General features: G+C 44.1%; 2 protein-coding genes across 2 annotated transcripts; one reads left to right on the forward strand and one right to left on the reverse strand.

The window, feature by feature from the left end:
* Positions 1–6024: 6024 nt before the first annotated feature.
* On the forward strand, positions 6025–20588 carry LOC307027993 (uncharacterized protein). Its single transcript, XM_079662687.1, has 2 exons — positions 6025–6148; positions 18719–20588. Exon 2 carries the CDS (start codon positions 18788–18790, stop codon positions 20510–20512), a length of 1725 nt encoding a protein of 574 aa, XP_079518813.1. The 5' UTR covers positions 6025–6148; positions 18719–18787; the 3' UTR covers positions 20513–20588.
* Positions 12481–23682, reverse strand: LOC307028001 (uncharacterized protein). The gene is made up of 4 exons (XM_079662699.1): positions 23665–23682; positions 23363–23457; positions 14545–14637; positions 12481–14132 (listed from the first exon to the last, which is right to left on the reverse strand). Exons 2-4 carry the CDS (start codon positions 23371–23373, stop codon positions 13397–13399), a joined length of 840 nt encoding a protein of 279 aa, XP_079518825.1. The 5' UTR covers positions 23374–23457; positions 23665–23682; the 3' UTR covers positions 12481–13396.
* Positions 23683–24288: the final 606 nt, after the last annotated feature.

The following is a 24288-nucleotide window of genomic DNA, read 5'->3' on the forward strand; positions in this document are numbered from 1 at the left end:
ACACACACACACACACACACACACACACACACAAACAAACACACACACACAGAGACACACACATACAAACACACACACACAGACACACACACACACACACACACACACACACAGAGACATACAAACACACACACACACACACACACACACACACACATACACACACAGATATACACACACACACACACACAAACATACAAACACATACAAACACATACAAACACAGACACACACACCCACACGCACCCACACACACACACACACACACACACACACACACACTCACACACACACACACACACACAAACACACACACACAGAGAGACACACATACAAACACACACACACAGACAGACACACACACACACACACACACACACACACACACACACAGAGAGACATACAAACACACACACACACACACACACACACACACACACACACACACACACACACACACACAGAGAGACACACACATACAAACACATACTGTTAGAAATTAAAATCAATGTTTTGATGGTATAATGTAGCTTAAACATACCGTCAGTTTAAAGGCTCTTTTATACTGAAAAAACAGAAATTCTTGTGCACAAGCAGTTAAGCTTTTATTCTGAAAATCCTTCATCTACGGTTAGCATTTAGCATGTGGCTAATATACGATTTCCTAAAGAGGTGAATTGAGTAGCGAAATGACATGGAGTGGTGCAAGCCGAAACCTACTGATTTAACACTACAACTATAGATGTCGAGATACTACCATGCTGAATATTAAATGAAAGTACAGTTTATTTGAATACATTATTGTTTACAGACGAGAGTAGCATGTGACAACATCCGGAAACCAAACCAGCCGTGAAGTATTTTCTGTATGTTTTAGAGTATTGATTACAGCGTTTAGAATGTGTTACATCAAAAGTGATGAAAGAGAATATGAGGAGAAAAGGCGTGTTAAGCATATGTTGAAAGTGAAAAGTACCAATCCTCTGTTTAAATGCAACAACGGACATTAGAGGCGAGGCGAGCCGGCTGGCGGGGAGGAGCCAGCAGAGGATATATAACGGCACCGAACGGGGGATGGGCCTTCTCTTCTTGCTCAGGAGAGCCAGATCACAGCTGGTTTCTGCCGGAACAATATTCTGTCTGTAACACTACCGCGCCTTTTTTTATTAAAGTATCCCATTTGAATCTTTTCAGAGACTCCATTTAGTCTCATTTTAAAGCTTCTCTCCTGGACGCGAGAATAAAGAACATATTTAACAATTGGTGACCCTGACGTGATCTCGTTTCACCGGGAGAGCAGTTGCAGTTTTCAAAGGAGCTTGAACAATGCTGGCAGACATACACTCGGGCCCATACAGAAAGGTAAAGAAGTACCTGTTTATTCAAAATCTTCAATAGATTACATAGTGAATAATAGGAGTGAGTGTCTGTCTGCTAAGTTGGACTCCTGAGAAAGACTGCCTAAATTTAAGTTAAAACAAGCCTAAATTGATAAACATTGGTATCCTACCACACGTGGCGTTGCTTTGTCACAGGCAGGGTGAGTTCAATTTATTTTGTTCTATTTAACCCTGCATGCTATTCGTTTGTCTGTTATTACATGTCGGCTAGAGGCCAATCACTTCTATAGGTGTCTTTTGTTGCGTTTTAAGTTAACATGAATGGTTTTAGGCCATTAAGCAGTCGGGACTGCTTGAGGCAAAGACACAGCCAAAGTTTGAAGCTAAGGTTATTGGAGTGAGTGTTTTGTGTTAACAACAGTGTGAGGCTGTTTTAAAAAAGTCATTTTTCAAGGAAAAGGCCTGAGGAGTTTGAAGCTTTCAGTGGTTACTTTATTTCTGTTTTCAAAAAGACATTGCGTTGTGGATTACGGCAGGAAGTGCGACATTCGTGCGTTAGATAGACGATATTCTTCTGATTGTGTTTGGATAGCGTCCATTTTGTCCCATAAATAGCGTGTTTAAACAGAAGAGATGACCATACTGGCTCTTAAAGTCAAAACATTTACGTACATGGGTAGAGGGCTATGACGTAAGAGTATAAGGCCCATTTATCATTGTAAACTAAATATAAATGTTATTTTAAACTACAGTGTTGTGTGTTGAATTTACTAGACAAAATATCACCCCACCATTATTTCAACTCCAGGTGTTTTCTCAAATCCCTTTGTTCTTCAGGTCAAAGGTTGGAAAACCAGTTGCCATCTTGTCTTGACCTCATGTTCACAGTGAACCACACGGCAGTCGCCATTTCATGAAATGCTAATTTAAGTACTCTGTTTGCTTTAACACACTGAGGCTAGGCATTCCATCTTCTAAAGAACATCATACTTCTTGTTAGAGTTAGAACTACTGGAAGTACTTCTGCTGGTAAATGTGTATTGGCGGTTTTGTGAATATTCTTGTTTGCAAATGTGTTTTGGCAGTTATGTGCTGTGTTTAACCATAGTGTAATGTTCTTCCTATTTTAAAGATATTTTCACAGGAAAATAAGTTTCACCTTGTTACAAACAAGTCAGTTTTGCAACAGCTATTCCCTAGTGGATTAAGCTGGAAATTAAAATAGCGCACTCTGGTGGTAGTACAGAATTATTACACCAATAGAAGAAACACCATAACATTGTGAAGTATAATTTTAAGTGTTATAAATAAACACATGCTTGATCGCCAAGATAGAATTGCAAGTGGTTTCTAATTATAAGAGAAGAAACTTTACATAATACTTTTTCAAACACCAATTTATTGAAGCTAACACAAGTAGTGACATTAGCATAATTTCATACATTTCGGTATGCACTGTACACAGGAGATTTGGATTTGAACCATATTCATATTTCAAAGTCAAAACCATACACGGTACAACTTTATTTTAACATTTCATATTTTAATTTTGCATATTTTTTATATATTAATTAACTTTATTAATATTTTACCTTAAACTTAAAAAAAAAAATCTATAATTTAAAAAAAATTAATAAAACCTTGAGCAAAAAAAAAAAAAAAAAAAGATTTAAAGTTCGGACGAACAGCAACGAAGGTGCTAGTCAGAAGATTAGTGCTTCATCTTTGATAAGTTCATAAATAATTAGAGAACATGTCACCAAAACAAACTAAGTTGAGACTAGACGCAGGGCAAGGCCCAACAGCAGATATCAAGGGAAGGATACAAATCAGATCAGATGCTATAACAGTTCCAAATCTTAGACAAAAGACATGGAACCACATGGAGAAACTGTTGGAACAATGGCAAACGAGAGGACTGTATCCAGCTGATGATCAACCAACACCAACGAAAGCCCATAGAAAAGCAGTAATTGACCATGAAAATTGAAAATACCTGCGAGAACAACAAGCATGGATCAAAGCCGGACAACCCCCTTGGTATGGACCTGCTAAAAGCGCTATAAACAGAGCTGAAAAAAGAAAATCTAGAGTTACAAGTCTGGTACTCCATCTAAAATATGTCAGCCAAGAATCAACGAACGGCATGTATGTGGCTCAAGGAGCAGTGCTCACAGCAAAGGAAGATAAGAAAGAAAAGACAGTAGAAGCTCCAGTAATCCAACCTTCAAAGCTCCTTCCAAGCCTGACAGATGCGCCTCCTCCCCACATGACAGAAGAATACAGTTTCTTTCAACCCCCAATATAAGCTCCAACTCTAGGTGTTTTAGGAGGAGTATTGGAGTCGGACGGTCTCCACACAGCTACACGTGTCAAAGACTTGGAGTATGAGGTAAGACTCCTATCTGGTGAGCTCAACAGAAGATTGGAAGAACTAGGCATAAGAATGGAAGAGGAGCTCAACAGAAAGATGGAAGAACTCAGCAAATGTATGGAAGCACAACTCAAGAGAAGAGAAGGCGAAGGTTCTCCAGACACCACAACCGTAACTGAAGCTGGAAGACTGAAGAACTGCTCAACACTCACGCTACCGGTGATAGCGGCTGGAGAAGGAGGATTGAAATACCAATCATGGACTCACAGAGACATGGAAGCATTAGCGGCAAAACTACCTCCACTTAAACAAGGAGGTCAGAAGTGGGTGAATGATCTGGAGAAATACACAGTCCAAGACCACCTGTGCTTGGGAGACATGAGGGCACTGCTTGGACGGATAGAAGGAAGACTAGAGGCAAGAGCAGTGGATTCCAAGGCCAAATGCACCAACTCTCCAGATTACATTTTCTTCAACAAAGTCAGGTCGAGGTATTGGGCTGCCATTCGTCAAATCTACCCAACAACACGGAGTTTACATGCCCTCAACAGCCTAAGAAAAGAACCGGGGGAAGACATGTATGCCTTCCTGAAGAGATGTGAAGGAGTGTGGGAGGACTGCACTGGAGAACGACATGACGTTTTACCGTCTGTCGTAATGCTGTGGAAGAACGCGGTCATTAACGCCCTTCCCCAATCAGTGCAGGCAAGCCTGGGAGATGTGGTGGCATTAGACGCTATACCCATTGAAGAATGGAGACAACATCTCATTTACCACGATATGAAATACCAAGCAACCCAGAGATGTCAAAGACGTACAGGATTTCCAAACATGAACCAAATCCCACAGACAGCCTGGTATCAACAACAACAATGAGGAAGCTTAGAGGACCAGACCATCAGGTGATGCATCTTCAGCACAAGAGTATTTCGAAATCCAGCTACATAGAGCCACATATGTCACCACAGGAGGGAGAGGTTGAATGTTATTTAAAAGATAGTGAGTAGAATATTGCATTTACACAGAGCATCCACAGATTAGAAGTAGCAGAGTAGAACATTTAGCAGACTATTTTTGTAATTATGAGAAGGAAAATACATTACGAGTGATGTTGTTCCCCCACACAGAAAACTATTGTGTCCACACTACTAGTGAGGTCAAGAAGACGGGCTTCCACCCAAAATATGCAAGGGGCGGCGTTACACCTGACGTGAAGCTGTCCAGACCTGAAAACAGAAACTCGATTCTGCTGTGGTGAAGTCTGGCTACAAAGGGAGGTGTCTGATAGGGTCGCTTGTCTCAAACCAGTGAAGAAGTCAACAAGAACCCAGCTGAACTAGAAAGTGACTGTTAGCGGGAGAACAGTGACGGAGCGACAGAGACTGGCCCAACATTTTCCAGCCAGTACATAGATAGACCCCGTCAGAAGACCGGGGCTGTGTTTAAAGGGGAACTTCATTTATTGTTAGCCAGAAGTGCAGTTTTTAATCAAACAATTATGTGATTTATGGAGTCAGATTACATTTTTCTCAAAAACACAATTTTATAATCGGTCTGAAGTATCTGTTTTAAGGCGTGAGCTGCAGATTAAATAACATAACACTGATTGAGAGCTTGGATGAAGAAGTTGTAGGGTTTTTACAACAGTTTCAAGAATCAGTCTTTATTTATTTATTCTTGAGTAACTTTACTGATTTATAGTGTAGTGCGTAAGGCAATATCTCATTTGAGTGAGGGGCACCAGCCCTTCATGCAGGTCACTCTCTGTGAGAATAGTTCATATTTTCCCTCCAGTTTGGAGAAATATTATTTTATCATATGTTAGTTCAGCAGTGTCAACCAATCCTCTAATCCTAGAATTATTGAGACGCATTAGCGACACCAGGGGTATTGTTTTTCGCAGCAACGATGATGCATAATACCATTACAAAAGCCATTATTGAAACAAGTAAACTATTAGAAGTGCTAATTGCTGATTTTCTTTTAGTGAATATGCATTTATACCATCAGAAAACCATAAATCATACGATATTTTTGTACCCCTTGTGGGTACACGGAGAAGTTATATTTATTTAATGCAACGTTATGGGTTTTACATGTCCTGTTCAGAATAGGGTAATCATTGCAATATTAATTGAGCATTTTATGCTCAAAGGAGGGAGTGTCATGATTATACAGATATGTTGATTTCAGTGACGTTGTAGTTAATAAATAAGAACATGTAGTCAACAATAGGTCTCATAACAACAAGAGGTATGCTGAAGCTTGGGCCTTCTCCAAGGACGGAGTGGTCCAGTTTTAGATATTAGACAAATAGAAGTGGATGAATATGTCAGAACTCTGAGTAATATTATGCAAGTTTTGTCTACACAGCAGGCTAGGAAAACTACAGAGATACCAGACGAGACACCAGAAGAGACTCCTGTTCGGCCAGGTGATTGGGTGAGGGTGAAAGTTCACAAAAGACAGTGGGCTCATCCCCGGTGGACGGAAGCGTGAAAAGTTGTAACAAACTTCACACGCGCTCCGGCTTAAAGGTAAAGAAAAAGGAGCAAATTGACACCACCTCACACATTGTCACCCTTCACTGGCAACTTCCAGAACATTATTGGGAGTTAGGACTGATTTGGCAGAGCTGGAACAAAACAATAAATAGAAATAAGATAAAGATAGAAACAGCTCAAAAGACAAATTGTCTATAGATTTTTATAGATTGTACATTAATGTGAAAACCTATTTTTTGTTTTACATCTGAAAAAGAGTCCAATTTTTTATGTTATTTTTGTACTCATTATTTCAATTCTGTAACGGACACAACCAGGGATAAAATAGAGATGATGACAAGAACAAAGCCAAACCAATTGTGGGGTCCCCTAGGGATAAGAGTCAGAATAGCATTGTTGATTGTGCTCATTACACTTTGCACCTTTCTGGTTGGAAGGGAAGTACAATATCAAGTAAAACATGGAACCATTAGTTCACTCATAGAGAATGCCCACATCACTAACAAGACTCCAGCTGTGATTCACAGACTTTCACTTATCCCCAGAGCCAAAAGATCAGCTGAGCAACAAGAGGAGGAGTTAGAAATACTCGGTCCCAAACAAGAGGCGGTTATAATCAAGATGATTCACCCCCCCCTACATGCAGTTCTTGTATCAAATGATGAGATGGGTTTAAGTGATCGGGATATGTAAGTGATGGGGATTTACAGATTAGGGGAATCTCTAAATACACTGGATCCATGTTTTAGTCCGTACCAGAAACACCCCCTGTTAAGCTATGAACAACCGATCGGTGACCTGAGCACAATTATTGAAAATGATTGTTAGACACAGGCTACTAACCCACAAGTACAGCTTTGTATGTACAAACTCTATGAACAAGATTCCCCAGCAGATAGTGGCGACATTGCAGATATGTCCAGTCACAAAAGTTACTACGGTTCTAAATAACAGTGAGATTTAAAGTGATGGAGAAAATATGGAGACGTTCTTTTATAGTGTGTGAAATATGTGGTGCTTGAAACATGTAGGTATTTAAATTTATAGAAGAAAATGGTTTCCTGAAAGAGTTAATTGGAGTAAACATGTTACAGTGGGTGAAAGCAATGTTTAGGGATATGGTAAAATTATTAGTAGACATGAATTGTGTTTAGATGACATTTAACAACTAAGATAGATAGTATGATTAGGAAAATAGAGTGGAAAAGGTTGGATTTATTTGACCTCGAGTGTGTTAGAATTAACTATAGATAATGCGTCCCGAGATCTCTCTCTCTCTCTATCTATCCGCCTGTCAGACCGCTACGACCCCAACTTCCAAGCAGACAAAAGACCTCACCACGGAAGACTCCTCCTTCTCCATCGAACAGACAGAGAAGCAGAGCTGAACCATCTCCACCTGAGGAATCCAGAACTACAGGTGACATAAAAAGGCACACTCTCATCGGTCCCCCACAGGACATGAAGTTCCAAGCTGAGCCACAAGATTTGGGCACAAGAGCAGAGTGCGGGACATGAGAGCGGAATACGCCCTCCATGCAACCAGTAGAGACTGTAAAGGAGGAGAAGAAATGCAAAGCAGTTGGGCCACTCAAAAGAGTTACAGCGGAAGGATCTAAGAGCAGATGGACTGAGGAGAAGGTGGACGGAGGAGAGGAAAGGACGGAGGAGTTGGCATGGTACGGCAGAACGTGAGGGTGTCGTGGCTTGACAACCAGAGGGGGAGAGAAGGAAAACGGGAGTGAGTGAGTTTACACATAAACACACTTATTCACCAACGAGAAATACGTAAAGAAAAATATTTATTAGCCATGAATTAATCAATTGGTGAATTTATAAAGAAAGAAAGAGGAAACTATTAAATAACCCTAAAAACACACTGAGGGTAGAACATATTATTCAATCTTTTCATCATATGAACAAATTATTCTTTAAGAGATTTTTATTCATGTTTGAATTTGGGGAAGATTTAATTTGTTACAGTATAGACCTACAGTTTAAAGGGATGGTTTTAGTAACCACTCTATAAAAGCAGACAAATCTTTATTTGTATGGAAAATGTTAAAGGTAGAGCTAGTACCAAGCCAAAGATAGTATTCCAATCTAAAGTATTGATTTCTCCATTGTAGCATGGTTATTGCCTCAGGAGGGAAGATTAAGGTGGAAATAACATTTGTTTTTCGTCCAAGATGTAGAGTTTTAAAAAGACACTGGGCAAAGAGCGATAGCAAAGTTTAATTTTTTTTAAACTAATGTAGTTGGGAGCAATACATGCAGGGCCTTGGAGCACTCATTGTGATGGTGCATATTTGTTACAACAAACATTGTTCAGGGAGAAGGGGTCGCTCAACCCACCCTGCAGATGTTTTAAATCTTACTTGCAGCTTCAGAGGGAGCGCACGGCACCAGAGTATGAGTTTTAAAAGACAAGCGCCACCACCTCCTAATGGTCATCCTTCACCAGATGACCTGACATTTAGAGATGTTATTTAAAGGAGAAACATATCTGCCATAAGTGTAAATTCCGGAATTGAACTACAAACCATTAAATAAAATGACTTCTGTTTTAAAGTCCTTGTTAAAGGAGGGAGTAATTATCACATGCTCGGGCACCCAAGGTTCCACACACTGTAAAAGGGGTTAGCATAGCTATTTAAGTAGACCATAATTGAAAATAAATTAGTATAATGCGTTATTGATATTCCACCGGTTCTCACACCATTTCAAGGACTTTATCACTGCATTAGAACAGACCACCCAAAGGTACTGAGTAGGAACTTTTAAGTGATGAAATTCTACAACTGTTGTAACTGACCAAAATCTTCTCCCAGAAATGACTGTCTAGAAAGCCTTACCCCAGAGTAGAACGCACAACGGCCCCTTCTAGAGAACATATTACTTTCATACCTTAAATGGTATGAAAGGAGGGAGGGTACATTTCTCATGAGGAGACAGTTATAAATGCTAGCAGAACAAGATGACCCACCCCCGTATACAGATGTTGATGACAATGATGAGTTAGTTTAAATGATATGGATGTTCGGAGATGAGATTGATCAATGAATGTCCAGCCGATGTGATTCTTTAAATGATATCATGTGAAGAAGTGAGCAAAATTAAAATGGAGTGAATCCATTTCAATTTACTTCATACTATTCCAAGATAGTATATTTTTATTATTCCAATTAATTTTACACTATTCTAAGATAGTCCATTTTATTTCACTTTATTATTTTTATACTATTCTAATATGGTAGATTTCATGTTGTATAAATCATTGCTATTCTAAAATGGTTTGTTTCTTTTCACTTTGTAAAAACAAGTGCCTTAACACTGAGCGTGGTATGAGAACGGTTTCTGTGAAAGGAGGGAGGAAGAAATGTTCTGATACCAAGCCATTGCTGCTATTTTGAAGAATGATATTGAATGCAAAAACTAGAAGTTATACACAAGGGACAACTTTTAGGTTTGAACAAGGCAAATAATTTATTTTGTATTTTTGTAAAATTAAGCCTATTGAACCATTCCATTTAGATTGTATGTTTGTAATATGAGATATGTACTATGCGAAGTTCAGATGAAGAACTCATTGATTTCAGTATTATACACACCTTTTAGGTGTGTAAGGAGGGACTGTTAGAAATTAAAATCAATGTTTTGATGGCATAATGTAGCTTAAACATACCGTCAGTTTAAACGCTCTTTCATACTGAAAAACCAGAAATTCTTGTGCACAAGCAGTTAAGCTTTTATTCTGAAAATCCTTCATCTACGGTTAGCATTTAGCATGTGGCTAATATACGATTTCCTAAAGAGGTGAATTGAGTAGCGAAATGACATGGAGTGGTGCAAACCGAAACCTACTGATTTAACACTACAACTATAGATGTCGAGATACTACCATGCTGAATATTAAATGAAAGTACAGTTTATTTGAATACATTATTGTTTACAGACGAGAGTAGCATGTGACAACATCCGGAAACCAAACCAGCCGTGAAGTATTTTCTGTATGTTTTAGAGTATTGATTACAGCGTTTAGAATGTGTTACATGAAAAGTGATGAAAGAGAATATGAGGAGAAAAGGCGTGTTAAGCATTATGTTGAAGGTGAAAAGTACCAATCCTCTGTTTAAATGCAACAACGGACATTAGAGGCGAGGCGAGCCGGCTGACGGGGAGGAGCCAGCAGAGGATATATAACGGCACCGAACGGGGGATGGGCCTTCTCTTCATGCTCAGGAGAGCCAGATCACAGCTGTTTTCTGCCGGAACAATATTCTGTCTGTAACACTACCGCGCCTTTTTTAATTAAAGTATCCCATTTGAATCTTTTCAGAGACTCCATTTAGTCTCATTTTAAAGCTTCTCTCCTGGACGCGAGAATAAAGAACATATTTAACAATACACACACACAGACACACACAAACACACACACAGAGACACACACACACCCACACACACACACAAACACACACACACACACACACACACACACATACATACACACACACACACACACACACACACACACACACACACACACACAGAGACATACAAACACATGCACACAGACACACACACACAGACACACACGCAGACACACAGACACGCACACACACACACACACACACACACACACAAACACACAAAGAAAACATTTGGAATTCATATAGAGTTGTTTTTTCTATTTCTTCTGAATTGTAGAAATCCTTGGTGTTTCAATACCCTCGTAGCACATTCTTGCCCTGAGGCAACAAACCAACCCCTGGTTGAGGGGTGAGGGGGGGTCACATTTTATAATTGATATAATATCAGGGACCCCTAAGCTCCTAAAAGACATGGTGAAACATTTTTTTCCTCCCCAAATAAAAAGTCATGCCATAGAGGGTTAATATTGTGTTTTTAATATAACAATCATTTATAATGTTTTGAAATGAGTGGGCTTATTATTTCCATTGTTTACTCAACATTATAAGAATACTCCACAACACTGCTTAATATTACATCATTTATTTCTATTGTCAAGACATTTGACATAGTTCAATAATTATACATTATATGATATGGCTGAATAACATTTTTCATTTCCATATGAGGCAACAGTTGGGGCAGTTACCCCCCCCCCAGAGAGCAGGTCCAGCCATCTTTTGTGCTAAACTCAGCACAGCCTGCTGCTCCTCTCAAAGAGGGGGCCCCGAGCTCTCAGAGGGCCCCTGGAAGGATCTGGGACCAGTGAAGCAGAACTCCACAGGGAGCCCCTTACATCCTGCACCTTTCCCCCTGGAGCTCACATATAATTGTCACTGGATGCTCGTTAAAGGATCCAATTAATCAGAATGGATTGGTCATTACAGGTCAGCAGGCAGGGCATCCTGACACAGTTGGCCTTTAGTTCCTCTCGTGTGCAGCTCTAAATGAAGAGCCGCTGTACCATGACTCCATAATGTCCCCTTGATGTCCCATTAACATGTATTACTCTGGAGAAGACATAGGGCCATTGCAGCATGCACATATCAATTTGGGTGCAGGAACTGTTATCTGGATTGTCTAAAACTCTAGGGATGTTTTATGGCTCAGTTGACTTATTCAATAATTATGAAATTAATATTTTTCTATAATTACTTTTTTCGCTTTTGAAAAAAAAACACATTCAGGATTTTATATAAACTGTCAGCATGTGTTCATTTTGGCATCTGAGACTTTTTACAATAAAAACGTTTTTCTAATATTTATCCATTGTAATATATGTATTGTATTCCACCACAAGTAAAAGTAAAGACATGTGTCAAAGCTAAATTCCTATCTCAATGTATGTTTTCCATTTTTAATTGACGCTATCTTTGTAGAGTACATGTCATGGTTACAGCTGTTAGAGAATATGTCCTGTATCTGTCCCTACCAGACTGTAATGCTTTGGTACTGCCAATTTGACCCAAATGTTTTATCTCGCTTCTTGCTGTAGGCTTCTTGCTGTGGGCTTCTGGCTAGAGGCTTCTTGCTGTAGGCTTCTTGCTGTAGGCTTCTGGCTGTAGGCGTCTTGCTGTAGGCTTCTTGCTGTAGGCGTCTTGCTGTAGGCTTCTGGCTTCTGGCTTCTGGCTGTAGCCTTCTGGCTGTAGGCTTCTTGCTGTAGGCGTCTTGCTGTAGGCTCCTTGCTGTGGGCCTCTGGCTGTGGGCTTCTTGCTTTAGGCTTCTTGCTGTAGGCGTCTTGGTGTAAGCTTCTGGCTGTAGGCTTCTGGCTGTAGGCATCTTGCTGTAGGCTTCTGGCTGTAGGCTTCTTGCTGTAGGCGTCTTGCTGTAGACTTCTTGCTGTAGGTTTCTTGCTGTAGGCTTATGGCTGTAGGCTTCTTGCTGTAGGCTTCTTGCTGTAGGCTTATGGCTGTAGGCTTCTTGCTTTAGGCTTTTTGCTGTAGGCTTCTTGCTGTAGGCTTCTTGCTGTAGGCTTATGGCTGTAGGCTTCTTGCTGTAGGCTTCTGGCTGTAGGCTTCTTGCTGTAGGCTTATGGCTGTAGGCTTCTTGCTTTAGACTTTTGCTGTAGGCTTCTTGCTGTAGGCTTTTTGCTGTATGCTTCTTGCTGTAGGCTTTTTGCTGTAGGGTTCTTGCTGTAGGCTTCTTGCTGTAGGCTTCTGGCTGTAGGCTTCTTGCCGTAGGCTTCTTGCTGTAGGCTTCTGGCTGTAGGCTTCTTGCTGTAGGCGTCTTGCTGTAGGCTTCTTGCTGTAGGCGTCTTGCTGTAGGCTTCTGGCTTCTGGCTTCTGGCTGTAGCCTTCTGGCTGTAGGCTTCTTGCTGTAGGCGTCTTGCTGTAGGCTCCTTGCTGTGGGCCTCTGGCTGTGGGCTTCTTGCTTTAGGCTTCTTGCTGTAGGCGTCTTGGTGTAGGCTTCTGGCTGTAGGCTTCTGGCTGTAGGCATCTTGCTGTAGGCTTCTGGCTGTAGGCTTCTTGCTGTAGGCGTCTTGCTGTAGACTTCTTGCTGTAGGTTTCTTGCTGTAGGCTTATGGCTGTAGGCTTCTTGCTGTAGGCTTCTTGCTGTAGGCTTATGGCTGTAGGCTTCTTGCTTTAGGCTTTTTGCTGTAGGCTTCTTGCTGTAGGCTTCTTGCTGTAGGCTTATGGCTGTAGGCTTCTTGCTGTAGGCTTCTGGCTGTAGGCTTCTTGCTGTAGGCTTATGGCTGTAGGCTTCTTGCTTTAGACTTTTGCTGTAGGCTTCTTGCTGTAGGCTTTTTGCTGTTTGCTTCTTGCTGTAGGCTTTTTGCTGTAGGGTTCTTGCTGTAGGCTTCTTGCTGTAGGCTTCTGGCTGTAGGCATCTTGCTGTATAGGCGTCTTGCTGTAGGTTTCTGGCTTCTGGCTTCTTGCTGTAGGCTTCTTGCTAGGCTTCTGGCTGTAGGCTTCTGGCTGTAGGCGTCTTGCTGTAGGCTTCTGGCTGTAGGCTTCTGGCTGTAGGCTTCTGGCTGTAGGCGTCTTGCTGTATGCTTCTGGCTGTAGGCTTCTGGCTGTAGGCTTCTTGCTGTAGGCGTCTTGCTGTAGGCTTCTTGCTGTAGGCTTATGGCTGTAGGCTTCTTGCTGTAGGCTTCTTGCTGTAGGCTTCTGGTTGTAGGCTTCTTGCTGTAGGCTTATGGCTTTAGGCTCCTTGCTGTAGGCTTCTGGCTGTAGGCTTCTTGCTGTAGGCTTATGACTGTAGGCTTCTTGCTTTAGGCTTTTTGCTGTAGGCTTCTTGCTGTAGGCTTTTTGCTGTATGATTCTTGCTGTAGGCTTTTTGCTGTAGGGTTCTTGCTGTAGGCTTCTTGCTGCAGGCTTCTGGCTGTAGGCTTCTTGCTGTAGGCTTTTTGCTGTAGGCTTCTTGCTGTAGGCTTCTGGCTTCTGGCTGTAGGCTTCTTGCTGTAAGCTTCTTGCTGTAGGCTTCTGGCTGTAGGCTTTGCTACAACTGACAACGAGATAATGAAATGTGTCTGAAAGTTTGGAACATCAGTTCAATGAGAATTGATTCTAATGTAATTATTATTTTTATTTACTTGTTTATTGACAACCAAAATGATCTCTGATCCATAATAGAATGGCTTCTTATACATGCTTCTCTATGCATGCTTTGTGTGGTGCAGCAGCCGAACCTTCAGGTGCTGCTCAGTGGCTTTAGTAGTACTGCTATTCAAGGCGCATGGCTCTTTTGCTACATAGAGATATAGCTCTCAGTGAAAGATCCCTATTCTGCTGACTTGTACCTGCTTAAAATATAACTCAGAATACAGACAGAAACCTTCTGTTGAACACAGATCATGTGAATACAAGGGGAAGAAGAAGCTTGTTCTGAGAGTAGAGGCTCCCAGCGGACACATTACCTCTCTTCCTGTGTGTTCGTTGACCACACGGAGAAAGAGACTCTGGGGACGGCGTACTGGAGGTAGACTGCACTCTTCTTCTTCTTCTTCTTCCTATTCAAAATTAAAAGCAAAAGTTTGTCCAAGGAGTCTGGTGTGATGGTGGAAAGAGAGACAGATGGAGGAATGGAGCGCACAAAGAGGAGTGTAAGATGAATGATAAGCTTTCTAGTGGTACAGTGTGGACTAGCACGTTGGATCGGGCTGATCACGCCCCTGCTGGATCTCAATGCAAACAGGTCATAGGAACAGGAAATACAACTATTTTGATTATGAATCACTAGATAGAGATTTTTCCTGAGAAAGGAACATTAACAAGTTCAGTCATCTTACCTTGAACTCATCTTCAAATCTTTAAGTCTTTAATAAACCATTTCCAGACCATAAATCCTGCAGAAGGTATAACAAAGGGCCAGTTCAAGTACCGGTCTGCATTTACATCCTGTTGGGGCGCCAACAGTTACTGTAGGTGTAAAATGGTTGAGCATGTAGGAGGATTACATCAATGTGTTGTTGTTTAACTCAGTGTCTGTGGAGCAGCTTCCTTTCATCCACCATTCATTGTTTCATTGTTTACTATTACATTTCACTGTATGTTTACAACAGTTCTGTCTGTACATCAAACACTTGATGGCTCCTCTTCCTTACTGAGAGAAGAGGGGGCAGCATCAATCCTGACCCATAATGCATCAGTTTCTGGTATCACTGGGAACAACTGAACGCCTCTGAGGAGCCAGGAGGTGGAGAGAGAAGATAAATTATCAATCCCACAGTTGCTATTGTGCTTTGAGCTAGGCGAGAGGCCACATAGCGCTCTGGCTCTGTCATCCCCCCGGCTCTGCTGTGAAATCCTCTATTTGCGGCGCCAGTGTACAGATAACATGTATGTAACCAATGTTCTGGTGCTGAGGGACTCAGGCCCCTGCTCCAATAATAGAGCTACGTCAAAGGGCCACACTTGGTCAAAGCCATAGTGCCAATACAGTGACTATCAATATGTTGTTAAATAATTAACGTTATTTCTGTTAGTGTCCGGAGTGGTGAATGTGTCCTATGGTATGATTGGCACATGCTGTGATAAATCAGTTCAGTCGGTTCAGGTTTTTTATTTCTCCCTGTTTCACTCTCAGCACTGAAGATGGTACACTAAATCTTGGTTGTGAATCATTTTTTACCCCACCATTTCATTACTCATGAATTCAAATGAAGCCAGGCTTAACGGTGACCCATGTGAACCCTGAACAGAACCCATGCCAGGCCACAATAAACAGGACAATAAAGATCCTGCGGGTTCCCAGAAAGGTCTCATTCAACAAGGCTCTCTGCTGTAAATGTAGCATTTGGAATAAAACAGCTTGTAATTCAGAGAGCGCGATGTAAATAACTCTGTTCCCAGGGGACCAAGAGTTTAACGGAGTGAGTCAATGCTCCACGTCTAGGATTCAAACCCATACCGCAGGACTGAAGAAAAAGGGTCGCTCTATAAATTAAGATTTCTACATACAAAACATAAAAGATCTTATAAAACATGATGCTCTTTCATATATATTAATAACTAACAGTATGTTAAATTAAAGAAAAGGTTGATTAACAGTAAATCTCCAAACATTTGAAAGGTAAAGATATAAAACATATCATGGTTCCAGCGTTGTATATGTGAGGCTTTGCTGACTCTCTTTTCATCCTTTTCAATATTTACAATAAAGTAGACAAAGCATTATAAAAGGGGCTGCAGGACGTTCCTCATTTTCAGTAAAACAGCTCGTTAACATGGCGTGTCACAAAACGCTGGCAACAAATCATCAGTGCACAACAATGTGGCAAAAATACATGTACACAAGTCATATAGTTCTTTGTTTTTAAAGCCAGAGAAGAAAACAGAACCATTTTTTGAATTATCAACATTTCCAGTGGTGGAAACTACCGAACTAATGAACTAAACTAACAAACTAATGAACTAAACTAACTAACTAACTAACTAACTAACTAACTAACTAACTAACTAACTAACTAACTAACTAACTAATGAACTTAACTAACTAATGAACTAAACTAACTAACTAATGAACTAAACTAACTCATTAACTAAACTAACTAACTAATGAACTAAACTAACTCATTAACTAAACTAACTAACCAATGAACTAAACTAACTAACTAACTAACTAAACTAACTAATTAACTAAACTAACTAACTAACTAATGAACTAACCTAACTAACTAATGAACTAAACTAACTAACTAATGAACTAAACTAACTAACTAACTAATGAACTAAACTAACTAACTAATGAAATAAACTAACTAACTAATGAACAAAACTAACTAACTAATGAACTAAACTAACTAACTAATGAACTAAACTAACTAACTAATGAACTAAACTAACTAACGAACTAAACGAACTAACTAATTAATGAACTAAACTAACTAACTAATGAACTAAACTAATTAATTAACTAAACTAACTAACTAACTAACGAACTAAACTAACTAACTAACTAACTAACTAACTAATGAACTTAACTAACTAACTAATGAACTAAACTAACTAACTAACTAATGAACTAAACGAACTAATGAACTAAACTAACTGACTAATGAACTAAACTAACTAACTAACTAACTAACTAATGAACAAAAGTAACTAACTAAATCATAAACAGACATTGACATGTAATTATAGCATATCCAGCAGCATTATATAAATTCCTTGCCATTTGTTCTACATTACCCAGATTAAAACGTTCGTGCATTAATATCATAATACAGTCGTAATACAATAAATAAGAATATATATTTGATTCTGAAATGGGCCATTATACATAAACAGTACAGTTCATCTTGGTAGGTGAAGTTTTTATTGTTCTGAAAATAGGACTTGTAATTATAACATTCATTTAACATTTTGGTATCGCTACTATTACTTTAGTAAAAAGTCTGAGATCTTCTTCCACCACTGTATATTTCAATTCGCCCACTTTTTGCCCTATATATTAGGAGGAGTTGTAATCAAAAGGCAACATGCAATATTACCAACAATACAATACAATACATGTACACAAGTCATATAGTTTTTGTTTTTAAAGCCAGAGAAGAAAACAGAACAATGTTTTGAATTATCAACATTTCCAGTGGTGGAAACTAACGAACTAATTAACTAAACTAACTAACTAATAAACTTAACTAACTAACTAACTAACTAATGAACTAACTAATGAACTAAACTAACTAACTAATTAACTAAACTAACTAATTAACTAAACTAACTAACTAATGAACTAAACTAACTAACTAACTAATGAACTAAACTAACTAATGAACTAAACTAACTAACTAACTAATGAACTAAATTAACTAACTAATGAACTAAACTAACTAACTAACTAATGAACTAAACTAACTAATGAACGAAACTAACTAACTAATGAACAAAACTAACTAACTAATGAACTAAACTAACTAACTAATGAACTAAGCTAACTAACTAATGAACTAAACTAACTAACTAACTAAACTAACTAACTAATGAACTAAACTAACGAACTAACTAACGAACTAAACTAACTAACTAACTAACTAGCTAATGAACTAAACTAACTAACTAACTAATGAACTAAACCATGGTTAGCCAACGCGGTGCCCGCGGGCACTAAGTCGCCCGCAGGGGGGAAATTGGTCGCCCGCGTGCATGTTCTAAAAATAGCACAAGTCACCATGGAGCTCCGTCTAAAAAAATTATTGAATACATTTTTAATTTTTAAAATGACAATATTGAATATAACATTTTAAAAGCACACATTTTGTATGTACATATGCAAGTTGAAGATTTTATCGCCGGCCACTAGAGGGCAGTGTCACTGCTGTCGCTGCCCGGTTATGCCGTGCTCTGACCCGGAAGTGCCGAGCGGCCATTTTAGTTCAAACATTGTTCATGCACTCCGCCTCGAGTTGAGACGTTCGTCCACTCATTCATGTAAGACTGTTTCCACTATTATATTATACCATATATTATACTATATATATATTATACTATTATACTACTATACTCTGTTTCGTGGTATATATTTGTGTTGATTGAATTGCATGGATGTAATACTTTGTCAGCTTATCTTGCTGCATTATTCTGTTTTAGGGTGTCGTCATCCTTGTCAATAAATCACCGAAACTGACATTGAGGAGTGTGTTTCTTCATGACGACACCATGGTCGTTGTTGGATGCCCTGTCCCCGGCTGCGAGTTCAAATCCGATGACTTGTCTGAAGCACTCGTCATTGCTATATTGACGATTCATGGATGTAGCCACCAGCACGCAGCGCCTGTCATGGCCGCGCCAGCCCAGGCCCCAGCCCCTCACGGCCCGAGACTCGATCGGCCCAAAGTTGATGTGGGCGTGTCAATAGAGGAATGGAACGTGTTCATCCGCCGTTGGAATGTATTCCGCGCCGGCTCAGGCATAGGGGACGCACAGGCCCCCTTCCAGCTGTTTCAGTGCGCTGGGCCTGTACTTGGAGACAGCCTGTTGAAAGCCGTCCCCGACGCCGCTTCCGGACCCTTGCCAGACCTGATCACCGTCATGCGTTCCCTAGCTGTCATCCCAGTTGCTACATGCGTCCTGCGCACCGAACTACTTCAGTTACGCCAGGAACGCGACGAGACATTCCGCGCATTCGCTGCCAGAGTGCGGGGTAAAGCAGAGACATGCGCATATAATGCGGTATGCGAGTGTGGTAAGGACGTGGACTATACCGACCACATTATCCGCGATGTGCTGCTCAATGGCATCTATGACTCGGACATACGCCGCGAGACGCTAGGGACAACTGACGTCCTGGTCAAGCCAGTTAATGACGTGATTGCACTCGTCGAGAACAAAGAGATGGCCCGTAACGCTCTCCCGTCGTCCTCCCTATCAGCCATGTCGTCATTCCGGCGCTTGAAGACGACTCCACAGGCGAGCCCCGCCCCGAGCCCCGCGGACGGGGCTAAACGTGCCTCGTGTCCGGAATGTAAGAACGTCTTTAACGTCTTCACGGAGGGGCCTCGCGGGTGGAATCCTAAGCCTCACCAGGTGTGCATCGGCTGCTACAGGGCCCGCCGACAACAGAGGCGTCAACAGCCGTCATCCGACAGTCAACAGGCCGCCATGGGGTCGGAGCTGGTATCCCAGGTCTCGTTGGTGCAAGCTGGAGCCCGCCCTGGCCGACGTCGCGGGAGCCTTCGCCGACGCCGCGCCCCTACGTCGCACGGCTGTGTCGACAGGCCTTCACCTATCATACTCGAGCACCACATCTTCTCCAAGGGCGAATGGAGGCGAGCCAGGCTGAAAGACCACCCCCGGGCGTTAATCACCATCTCGATGGACATGCCAGTCGGGCCGAGGGATGGCACCAGCAACCGGGGCTCGGCCGACGGAGCTCGAATATCCGCCGTCGCAGACACTGGCGCGCAGTCGGACCTTTGGTCTCTGGAGGAGTTCCTGGCCTGCGGTTTCGCGCGGGACGACCTGCGACCCGTCAGCCTCAGCCTGTTGGCCGCCAACCGCTCCCCTATAGCCATCGAGGGAGCGTTCTTCGCTAGGCTCTCGACGACCTGCAGCGGGGGCCGTACTACATCCTGCCGTTCCATGGTATATGTGAGCAGCTCAGTCCGGGCCATGTACCTCTCCTACGAGTCGTTGCTCAACCTCGGCCTCTTGCCCATTAACTTCCCGTCGGACGACGTTGCAAGGGGGCCCAAGGACAGGCGTAGCCCTGACACGGCTGACACGCCAGTCCAGCCCCTGTCCATCAATGCGACGAGGTCAACCAACGGCGGCTGCGTGGGGCCAAGTGACCCCGGGGACGCCCAATGCTCATGTCCTCAGCGCACGGTCCCCCCTGGCGCGCCCCGCAGCACTGCCGTTCCCTTGTACGCCAGAGAACAATAACCGGATGAAAGGTTGGCTACTCGGGAGATATGCCTCGTCGACATTCAATACTTGCCCCCATCGGGCACTACCATGCATGGAGGGGCCGCCTATCGAGATGCACGTGGACCCCGCAGCTAAGGCATGCCACACCGCGGCTACGGTGCCTCTACACTGGCAGCGGAGGGTTCACGATGACCTCCTGCGGGACGAAGCCCTTGGGGTCATTGAACGCGTGCCGTACGGCGAGCCGGTGACGTGGTGCCATCGTATGGTAGTCACTCGGAAGCACGACGGTTCCCCCCGCAGGACCGTGGACCTCTCCCCCCTCAACAAGTTCTGCCAACGTGAGACCTTCGCCACTGAGTCCCCGTTCCACCTCGCACGCCGCGTCCCGAAGGGCACCTGGAAGACCGTCACGGACGCCTGGAACGGCTACCACAGTGTTCCCCTGCGTGAGTCGGATCGCCACCTCACTACCTTCATCACGCCCTTCGGCCGTTGGCGCTACACCAGGGCACCACAGGGTTTCCTGTCGTCAGGGGATGGCTACAACCGTCGGTTTGACGCCGTCCTCTCGGACTATGAACGCAAGGAACGTTGTGTGGATGACACCATCCACTATGACACCGACCTGGAGCAACACTGGTGGAGGACCATCGACTTCCTGACGCGTGTCGGCCGATCGGGGATCGTGCTGAATCCGGACAAGCTTCAGTTCGCGGAGAGGTGCGTCGACTTCGCTGGCTTCAGGGTGTCGGAATCTACCATCGAACCGCTCCCAAAATACTTGGACGCCATCCGGGACTTCCCCACCCCAGGCTCCACGACGGACATCAGGAGTTGGTTCGGCCTTGTCAACCAGGTGGCTAACTACGCCCAGTTGCGTGACACGATGGCTCCATTTAAGCCGTTCCTCAGCCCACGCTGTGCGTTCCTATGGTCCCCCGTTCTGGAGGAGGCCTTCCAGACGTCCAAGCAAGCCATAATGGAGGCCATCCGCGAGGGCGTGGAGATCTACGACATGCAGAAGCGTACCTGCCTCCGCCCTGACTGGTCCATGCGTGGCATTGGCTACTTCCTGCTCCAGCAACATTGTCACTGTGCCTCGGGCATACCGGACTGCTGTCCAGGAGGGTGGAGGGTCACCCTCGCGGGCTCGCGTTTCCTGTCCCCTGCGGAGCAGCGCTATGCAGCCGTCGAGGGAGAGGCCCTAGCTGTGGCATGGGGCCTGGAACAGACGCGGTACTTCACGCAGGGGTCCGACAACCTCGTCGTGGTCACCGACCATAAGCCGTTGGTGAAAATCTTTGGCGACCGTACGCTGGATGAGATCACAAACTCGCGTCTGTTTAGACTGAAGCAGCGCACCCTCCCATGGCGCTTCGACATTGTGCATCTGCCTGGCAAGAGCAACTATGCCGCTGATGCCACGTCGAGGCATCCTTCCCCCTCGGGTTCAGCGAACGGCCTCTCATTGGGGCTGCCGAGCGGGCCTGACGCCATGGAGTCAGCACTCATGGCCTCCATCCGCGACGACGCACGGGAGCTCGGAGCCGTCTCTTGGCCCCTCCTCGCACGGGAAACAGCGGCTGATGGATGCCTCGGCCACCTCCTCCAACTCATCGAGCAAGAGGGTGGGATTGACGTTAACGACCCTGCCCTGGCGAGTCTGTCATCAGTCTGTGAGTCCGTCTACGCCCAGGACGGCGTCCTGCTCTATCGGGACCGCGTCGTGGTTCCCCCATCCCTCCGTGGGAGGGTCTTTCGGCATCTCCATGCCGCTCACCAGGGGACCTCAGCCATGGGGCAGCATGCCCGAGCCATAGTTTACTGGCCCGGGATGTCCGGGGACATTCAGGCCACCAGGGACGGGTGTGCAGACTGCAACCGCAATGCTCCGTCACAGGCGGCTACACCCCCCCGGCCGTCCCCACCCCCGTCCACGCCATTCGAGGCGGTGTTTGCTGACTTCTTCGACTATGGGGGCCGTCACTACCTAGTTGTCGGGGATCGGCTCTCGGGCTGGGTAGAGGTCCTGAGCTCTACGGCGGGTACTGCCCTGGCGGGCTCAGCTGGCCTGGTCCAACACCTCCGGTCGTTCTTCGCCACCTTCGGCGTACCGGAGGAGCTCTCGAGCGACGGTGGTCCGGAATTCAAGGCGAGCCACACCGAGGACTTCCTCCGCTTATGGCACGTCGAACACCGTGTGTCTTCCGTTAGCTTTCCGCAGTCGAATGGGAGGGCGGAGGTTGCGGTTAAGACTGCTAAGCGCCTCTTGATGTCCAACACCGGCCCGTCGGGCAGCCTTGATCAGGACCGCTTCCTGCGCGCTATGCTGCAGTTGCGTAACACGCCTGACCCCGACTGCGACCTCTCGCCAGCACAGATCATCTTCGGCCGCCCACTTCGTGGCTCGCTCTCCTTCGTGAACCGCCTCGAGAAGTTCTCGAACCCGCATATCCGCCTGCTATGGCGCGAGGCATGGGCGGCGAAGGAGGACGCCCTTCGGACCCGTATGTCCCGTACCACCGAGTCTCTGGGGACTCACTCGAGACCGCTCCGCCCATTGGCACTCGGCGAAAGGCTATTCCTCCAGAACCAGCAAGGCCCGAGCCCCCACAAATGGGACAGGTCGGGGATCGTGGTGGAGTCGCCGGGCCACGACCAGTATCGGGTTAGGGAATGTTCCGGTATTTGGACAACATTAACATGGGATCACTCCGGTCAATGTACGTACTTCGTCTCACTGGAATATTAATGGCCAGATTGAATACAACATCGACCCAAATTCTCCGGTCAATGACAGGAGAGTTTTGAAAGTGACAAAACACTGTTCCACACATTTAAAAACACTTAATCAATGTTTACCCAGGATCCATGCACCTTTCCTGGCTTGTAAAATGTGGTGATGCGCCCTGGAGGTAGCGGGTAGGCTCTGTGCGTGGTGCTGAACCCCAGCCTGTCTATGTGGAATACAAAAACAAACAAAGACAAACACCTTTAAGGTCACCAGGGTCGTGAGGTTCTGGTTCTGGCGGTGTGCATGGAGGGGTTTAGTCCGAGTGAGGAGTGCTCGAGCGTGGGAGGATGTGTAAGGCAGAGGAGGGGAACAAAAGGTGTGTGCAGGAGCAGGGAGAAAAGAGAAAATAAAAAGACTCAAAGTGTTCCACCTTCCAGCAGCAGCAGCAGCAGCAGCGGGCCCGCGGTGCTGAACACCTGCCTGTCTATGTGGAGTACAAAAACAAACAAAGACAAACACCTTTAAGGTCACCAGGGTCGTGAGGTTCTGGTTCTGGCGGTGTGCATGGAGGGGTTTGACCTGGCTCCCCGACACAATGCACATAGTCTGGAGCAGCGGAGCAGCGGCTGGGCCGTGTTCCCCCTTCTGTCCATTTCCCCATCAGTTTGTTAACGAAGTGGACAGAGGCTGTTTTTTGCCCCTAAAAGTGACTTTTAATGGTGTTTTTGGCATTTAAATGATGGGTTTTATCTTTCTCCAGGGTCCCCGACACAATGCACATAGTCTGGAGCTCGCTGGGGTCCCGCAAAATGCTTTAATCACGATTTTGTCCTTTTCCCCATCACTTTGTTAACGAAATGGACAGAGGCTGTTTTTTGCCCCTAAAAGTGACTTTTAATGGTGTTTTTTGTATTTAAATGATGTGTTTTGTCATTCTCCAGGGTCCCCGACACAATGCACATAGTCTGGAGCTCGCTGGGGTCCCGCAAAATGCTTTAATCACGATTTTGTCCTTTTCCCCATCACTTTGTTAACGAAGTGGACAGAGGCTGTT

Source organism: Notothenia rossii (genome assembly GCF_949606895.1).
Source record: "Notothenia rossii genome assembly, chromosome: 2".
Taxonomy (NCBI): domain Eukaryota; kingdom Metazoa; phylum Chordata; class Actinopteri; order Perciformes; family Nototheniidae; genus Notothenia; species Notothenia rossii.

What these genes read in the sequence shown, in the direction of transcription:
- LOC307027993 (XM_079662687.1), top strand. Translation starts at nt 18,788, where the DNA reads ATGGTCGTTGTTGGATGCCCTGTCCCCGGCTGCGAGTTCAAATCCGAT.
- LOC307028001 (XM_079662699.1), bottom strand. An exon ending in ACGAACACACAGGAAGAGAG is followed by an intron (nt 14,133 to 14,544) that starts GTAATGTGTCCG and finishes TCTCGTTGTCAG; the next exon opens with TTGTAGCAAAGCCTACAGCC.